This window comes from Erythrolamprus reginae, chromosome 9 (assembly GCF_031021105.1).
Source record: "Erythrolamprus reginae isolate rEryReg1 chromosome 9, rEryReg1.hap1, whole genome shotgun sequence".
NCBI lineage: Eukaryota > Metazoa > Chordata > Lepidosauria > Squamata > Dipsadidae > Erythrolamprus > Erythrolamprus reginae.
The window spans coordinates 50,087,100-50,094,863 of NC_091958.1; the positions used below are offsets into that span (position 1 = coordinate 50,087,100).

Consider the following 7,764-nt stretch of genomic DNA (forward strand, 5'->3'; position numbering starts at 1 on the left):
AGTCTAGCGCCAATTCTCCTAACAGAGTTTGAAGCTGATTAGCAGGAAGGTCAGAGGGACACTCCCCACTGTAAACGCCTGATTGGTCGGATTGTAAAAATATTTTTCTTTTTTTAATATATATTTATTAAATTTTTCCATTTTTTTAAAAAAAAGTACATAATCATATTTACAGATGAATCTACACCATATATACATTCCTATCGACATTGTCTTCTAATTACTTTTAGATTTCTTGATGTTTTATTTCAATGCTTCTTTTAAGTTTCTTTTTTTTTGTCCATTGGTACCATTTTGTCCAGGTTTCATAATAGTCCGATTCTTTTCGATTATTAAGTTCCATTGTCAATCTGTCCATCTCTGCACAGTCGTATATTTTCTTGATGATCCCATTGTCTTCAGGTATTTGCGGATTTTTCCAGTTCTGTGCAAATACAATCCTTGCAGCTGTTGTAATATGCAAGCTTAGATATTTTTCATTTTTAGAATAGGTACCTCTCATCATACCCAGTAGAAAAAACTCTGGCGTATATTCTATTTTTATTTCTAAAAATATTTTTCAAGACACCAAAATAGAAGCTTTATTTCCTAGCAGCAGGGGAAATTTGTCTTTTCTCATGGTCTTAGACGACCCCTGTGAAACGGTCATTCGACCCCCAAAGGGGTCCCGACCCCCAAGTTGAGAATCACTGCTCCAGAGGCTTTGCTCGAGACTCTAGGAGAGCGAAAATTGCCTCCTTGGGGCTCCAGAGGCCAAAAACGGGCCCATTTTTGGACCGTTGGGAGCCCCAATTTTGCCCTCCGCAGGCTCCGGAGGCTGTCCTTGATTTGGCGGTTGGTGTGAGACATGCTCAGGTGTGCCATGGGGAAATTAAACATGGGTCCCCAAACTACGGCCCGCATGCTGGAGATGGCCCACGGAGGCCATATATCTGGCCCGCCGCAAGCCGCCTCCCTCTGAACATAAACATTCCGCTCCAGCTATCAGCGACAGGAAGAGTGGAGACACGGGGAACGCTCACTGACCAATCACCTTCTAGGATTCATCCCAACTGCTAGCGATGAACCAATGGCAGGCCACCTCTCATCCACACCCAGGAAGGTCCCCGCTCGGGCTGCCACGCACTTGTCCTTGTGTGGCCGCGGCGAATAGTTGAAGTTGCTAATCCTCCCCGGTCAGTCCCTGGTCAGGACTGGAGGTAACATAGAAACATAGAAACATAGAAGTCTGACGGCAGAAAAAGACCTCATGGTCCATCTAGTCTGCCCTTATACTATTTTCTGTATTTTATCTTAGGATGGATAGATGTTTATCCCAGGCATGTTTAAATTCAGTGACTGTGGATTTACCAACCACGTCTGCTGGAAGTTTGTTCCATGGATCTACTACTATTTCAGTAAAATAATATTTTCTCATGTTGTTTTTGATCTTTCCCCCAACTAACTTCAGATTGTGTCCCCTTGTTCTTGTGTTCACTTTCCTATTAAAAACACTTCCCTCCTGGACCTTATTTAACCCTTTAATATATTTAAATGTTTCGATCATGTCTCCCCTTTTCCTTCTGTCCTCCAGACTATCCAGATTGAGTTCATTAAGTCTTTCCTGATAAGTTTTATGCTTAACACCTTCCACCATTCTTGTAGCCCGTCTTTGGACCCGTTCAATTTTGTCAATATCTTTTTGTAGGTGAGGTCTCCAGAACTGAACACAGTATTCCAAATGTTGCCACCACTAGATGCATAGTTCCCTCTAAGCTGAGCAGTGAGCAATTGCTCACTTAAAAATCATCATCAACTCAGTTTTCCAAGCCTGCCCAGAAGCCGAGAGGGAAAGAGTGAGAGGGAAGGAGAGAGAGAGGAAGAGAGGAAGAGAGAGAAACAGATAGAAAAAAGAGAGGAAGGAAAAGAGAAAGAAAAAGAATGGGAGTAAGGAAGAGAGAAAGAAAATCAAAATCTAGTTTGAAACTAGCTCAACTATTTAAGTGGCATTTTGATATTGATAGAGTTGCCCTATTATGAGCTCACTGTTATAGACACACAGTACAGTGTTTTATTTTGAAATTTTCTGAGGCAAAACAGGGTGGGTTTTTTGTTTGTTTGTTTGTTTATTTGTTTATTTATTTATTTATTATGTTTGTGCCGCCCAGTCCCGAAGGGACTGCCGCTCAGACACTATACTTTTCTGCCCAGCCCCCCAAAAAATTAGAGGGAACACTGACTAGATGAAGCCTCAGCCTCTGCTAGTTACGTCTGTCTTGATGGTGTATATTGTGTACTGTGTTAGAGTGTCATTTTGTGTCATTTTGGCTGCTGGTGCACCCCAGGATTTTGTAAATGTAAAAAATGTGCCGCGGCTCAAAAAAGGTGGAAAATCACTGAGCTATGGGGCCGCCCGAGCCTGGGTGACCCTATAGCACCCCACCGCTGCCTGACACCCGTGGTCTTTCCTATGTACCATTACAGCCTTTCCCCCCTCCCCTCCTCGCAATAGGTTCACCTGGCCATGGTCCGTTACCACGAAGCGGGCCGATTTTGCGAAAAGGATCAAGAGTGGGACCAAGATTCGGCTCTTTTCCACCTGGAACACGCAGCCGAGTGTGGAGAACTGGAAGCCATCGTGGGGCTGGGCCTCATGTATTCTCAGCTACCTCATCATATACTTTCCGAAGTCATTCTGCAGGTAACGACCGGCAGTCCTTGATGGATGACCACCATTGAACCCCAAATTTATGTTGCTGAGTGAGATGGTTGCAAAGATCCACACATTATTTTTCAGCCCAGTGATGTTTGGGGAGAGAACCACCGTGCTCAGAGTGCGCGAACGGTCCCACCTTCGTCGCCCTCCTCTCCACAAACCCCACTCTCTTAGCGCTGATGATGTTACATAGTTGGGTCGTGAAATGTCCACAAGGAAACAACTAAGCTCAAGGAGCACCAAAGGCCCCAAATTCCTCCTCCCCCTTCCTCCTGTCTTCTCCTCTTCCTCCACTCTCCTTCTTCCCCTCCTCCTCTCCACAAACCCCCTACTCCCTTTTAGCACTGATGGTGTTACCTTGGGTCATGGAACATCTTTTATTATTATTTTTATTTATTAGATTTGAATGCCCCCCCTCTCTCCGCAGACTCGGGGCGGCTCACAACAATAATAAAAACAATGTATAACAAATCTAATAATTAAAAGTCACTGCAAAAAAACCAGCAAGCTCAGAGAATACCCAGGACCCATCATTTCAATCCTGAGCTATAAATATTCTCTTTCTTTCTTTCTTTCTTTCTTTCTTTCTTTCTTTCTTTCTTTCTTTCTTTCTCTTCCTCCCTTCCTCCCTCCTTCCTCCCTCCTTCCTTCCTTCCTCCCTCTTCCTCCCTCCCTCCTTCTTTCTTCCTTCCTTCCTCCCTCCCTCTTGTCTTCCTTCCTCCCTCCTTCTTCCTCCCTCCCTCTCTTCCTCCTTTTTTTCCTTTTCTTTCTTTCTTTCTCTTCCTCCCTCCTTCCTCCCTCCTTCCTTCCTCCCTCCTTCTTCCTTCCTTCCTCCCTCTTCCTCCCTCCTTCTTCCTTCCTCCCTCCCTCCTTCCTCCATCCCTCTCTTCCTCCCTCCCTCCTTTTTTCCCTTTTCTTTCTTTCTTTCTCTTCCTCCCTCCTCCCTCCCTCCCTCCCTCTTCCTCCCTCCCTCCTTTTTTGTTCCTCCCTCCTTCTTCCTCCCTCCCTCCTTTTTTCTCTTTTTTTTCTTTCTCTTCCTCCCTCCCTCCCTCCTTCTTCCTCCCTCCCTCCCTCCTTCTTCCTCCCTCCCTCCCTCCCTTCTTCTCCCTCCCTCCTTCTTCCTCCCTCCCTCCCTCTTTCTCCCTCCCTCCTTTCTTCCTCCCTCCCTCCTTCTTCCTCCCTCCCTCTCTTCCTCCCTCCCTCCCTCCTTTTTCCTTCCTTCCTTCCTTCCTTCCTTTCTTTCTTTCTTTCTTTCTTTCTTTCTCCTGTTTCCACGTCTTCTGCAGGACACAAAGCAAAACAGAACCAAAGGCTTCGAATATTTGTGCCGAGCAGCCGAAGCAGGAGACCGTCCTTCCATGATTCTTGTCGGGAGAGCTTACGACATGGGGGCGAACCTGCCTCCAGACAGGTAACTCTCGTGTGGTTCATCCCTATGCAGGTAGTCCTCGCCTTACAACATTTCATTTAGTGACCATTGAAAGTTACAACGGCACCGGAAAAAATTACTTATGGCTGTTTTTCACATCTAACATCCCCATGGTCACAATCGGTAGCGGTTTTTGGGATGTGTGCACAACTGTGCGCCTCTGACACACACACGCCCTGGCGCAAGATTTGGCTTCTGCGCATGCGCAGAAAGCGAAATATCGTGTGAGCAAGATTTTGCCGATTTTCGCTGATTTTTTGCTTCTGCGCATGAGCAGAAGCAAAAATATCGACAAAAATAACCGATATCCCGCTCGCGCGAACATCTTCACACAAGATTTCATTGCCGCGCATGCGCAGGGGCCAAATCTCGCACCAACGGGTCCGGTTGTGCCTGCGGAGGGTGAACTAGTAGCGCCAAAGGCGGCAGAGCCTTCCCTGTCTCGGTCCATCCGTGGCGCCTCTGGGGACGTTCACGTTGGCGTCTGTTGTTTTTCCGTCTCCGCAGACAGCAGGATTGGAAAGAAGCGCAGCATTGGTACGACAACGCGTTGAACATGACCGATTATGATGAAGGGGGCGAGTATGACGGCACTCAGGACGAGCCGCGTTATCTCCTCCTTGCCCGAGAGGCGGAGTTGCTGATGACGGGAGGATTTAATTTGGACCAGGATCTGCAGCGATCAGGTACGAAGCTGGCTTGTTCTGTGGAAAATAACAGCCTCTGAAATTTATTTTATTTATTTATTTATTGGATTTGTATGCCGCCCCTCTCCGGAGACTCAGGGCGGCTAACAACAGTAATAAAACAATGTACAATAATAATCCAATAAATACTAAAAATGATTAAAAAGACCCATTAATATAAAAAAACAAACATACATACAGACATACCACACATGAAATTGTAAAGGCCTAGGGGAAAGAGCATCTCAATTCCCCCATGCCTGGCGGCAGAGGTGGGTTTTAAGGACATTACGAAAGGCAAGGAGGGTGGGGGAAATTCTAATCTCTGGGGGGAGTTGGTTCCAGAGGGCCGGGGCCGCCACAGAGAAGGCTCTTCCCCTGGGTCCCGCCAAGCGGCATTGTTTAGTTGACGGGACCCAGAGAAGAGAAATATTAGTGAAAATCACCGAAATCTCACTTGCGCTCATGAGTTTCGCTGATTTTTGTTAACAACTGGTTCTCTGCCCTGGGTGGGCGTGGCCATGGTGGGCGTGGCCTACTTTCAGTGCACATGTGAGGTTTCGCTTCTGCGCATGTGCCCAGGGTGAAATCTCGCGTGATTTTACCAATTTCCGCCATTTTTTTTGTGTGCATGCACGGAAGCAAAAATATTAATGAAAATCACCAAATTCTCACTCGCGCTCATGAGTTTCGCTGATTTTCGCCGACTTTTTGCTTCTGCACATGTACAGAAGCAACAATATTGGCGAAAATCGCCTAAATCACATGAGATTTCGCTTCGGGTGCAGACGCAGAAGCGAAATCTCGTGGCGCTGGGGCACGTGTTTGCGGTGGGGGGGTGCACCCACACTCCAGCCCAGGAAGCACCGAGGAGGCATACCAGTAGGGGCCGACAACGGCGATCTTTTACTGCCTACTTGGCCTCCTGCACCACGGCAGGGGGGGCATTTTCACCTTCCCTAGATGCTGGGGGCTTTCCTCGAACCTCTGAGAGGATGAAAATGGACACTCCTAGGTTCCGGATCCTGGAAACCGATTCGTTTCTGGACTTTTTGGAACTTCCCCGTTCTGTCGGGCTCTCTGGTAGACTCCTCCCAAAAATTCACAGGTATAAATTTCAGACACACACACCTTTGAAAATTCAAAACAATGTTCTTTATAATGAAAATTCACTTAAACCAAGCCCTCTTTTGGTATAGCAAAGAGCACTCGTCTCCAAACAAACTGGTAATTTGTACAAGTCCCTTATCAGTTCTGTGATACTTAGCTTGCAGCTGTGAGGCAATTCACAGTCCTTCTTCTTTCACAAAGTGAAACACACTTTGCTCTGGTTTAGTTTCAAAGCGGGGAAAAATCAGCACACAAAAGGTCAAAGTCAGTAAAGCAGTCACGAAACACAACGATCAGATAATCCTCCACAATGGCCAAACCCACAGACTGCTATTTAAAGCAGCCTCACTAATGACCACAGCCCCACCCAACCACAGGTGGCCTCGTTTTCTTTGATAATAATATCTCAGTTGTTGTTGCCTATGCATCGCTCTCCGCATGCGTGGCTGTATCATCAACTCTTGTTCTGAATCCAAGGAGGAGCTAGAGAATTGATCTCCTTCTGAGCTGTCTGCCCCACTCTCCTCCTCCCTGTCACTCATGTCTTCTTGGTCAGAGGAGCCTTCATCAGCAGATTCCACTGGGGGCAAAACAGGCCTGCAGCATGTGGATGTCTCCCCCACATCCACAGTCCTTGGGGCAGGAGCTGGGCCACAGCTAACCACAACATTCCCGGACGCCCATTTTTTGCCCTCCCGGAGCCTTCAAGCTGGACAGGCAACTTTCCTGGCATCCAAAACCGGCCGCATGGAGGCTCCGGGCAGGAGTAGGGTAGAGTGGGTGGAGACAGTCCTTGCAATTACCAGTTTGGTGAACCAGGTGTAAAATTAGCATCTGGTTTGTCCAAACTGGCTGGATCCTACCAGTGTTCCCTCTAATTTTTTTGGGGGGGTGGGCGGAAAAGTATAGTGTCTGAGCGGCAGTCCCTTCAGGACCAGGCGGCACAGAAATATTAAATAAATAAACAAACAAACAAAAAACCCACCCTGTTTTGCCTCAGAGAATTTCAAAATAAAATACTGTACTGTGTGTCTATAACAGTGAGCTCATAATAGGGCAACTCTATCAATATCAAAATGCCACTTAAATAGTTGGGATAGTTTCAAACTAGGTTTTGATTTTCTTTCTCTCTTCCTTAATCCCATTCTTTTTCTTTCTCTTTTCCTTCCTCTCTTTTTTCTATCTGTTTCTCTCTCTTCCTCTCTCTCTCCTTCTCTCTCACTCCTTCCCTCTCGGCTTCTGGGCAGGTTTGGAAAACTCTGAGTTGATGATGATTTTTAAGTGAGCGATTGCTCACTGCTCAGCTTAGAGGGAACTATGGATCCTACCTCTGATGAGAGCCCACGGCCAGGGGTCTTAGGTGTGTGGACCCCTGGATTGGATTGGGCCTTTAACCGTGGTTTTTTTTTCTCCCAGGAGACCTTTTCACCGAAGCCGCTGAGGAGGCCATGCAGGCAATGAAGGGTCGACTAGCCAACCAATACTATCAGAAAGCTGAAGAAGTTTGGGCCATGATGGAAGAATGAAAAACTGCAAAATACTCCCCACCCCCTTCCCTTTTCCCTTGTATATTTCAATACAGAGACCTTTTTTTAAATGAAAAAAAGAAAAAAAAACTATTTTATTTTGAAGCTTTATGGAGAACCAGGAGAGAGCAAGAGAGCAAGAGCGAGACTTTTTTCATATCCTGTAAACGGATCTTTAATGTGTAATTGTTGTTTTTTAAACTTCTTATTCGGGCCTGATTTGGCAGACCCCCAAATCTTCCATGTTTGTGGTGGAATGCAGTTCTGAGTCTTTCTCTCGGTATTTTTGCTTTTGTGCAATTTTTCCATGTCAGAAAA

At 46.3% G+C, this 7,764-nt stretch overlaps 1 protein-coding gene across 1 annotated transcript in view; it reads left to right on the top strand.

The window, feature by feature from the left end:
* Window positions 1-7,764, top strand: part of EEF2K (eukaryotic elongation factor 2 kinase) — a 51,356-nt gene extending 43,592 nt beyond the window's left edge. The window contains 4 exon segments of the mRNA XM_070761200.1: window positions 2,492-2,680; window positions 3,982-4,106; window positions 4,632-4,810; window positions 7,337-7,764. Coding sequence (XP_070617301.1) covers window positions 2,492-2,680; window positions 3,982-4,106; window positions 4,632-4,810; window positions 7,337-7,446 — 603 coding nt within the window. The 3' untranslated portion in view covers window positions 7,447-7,764.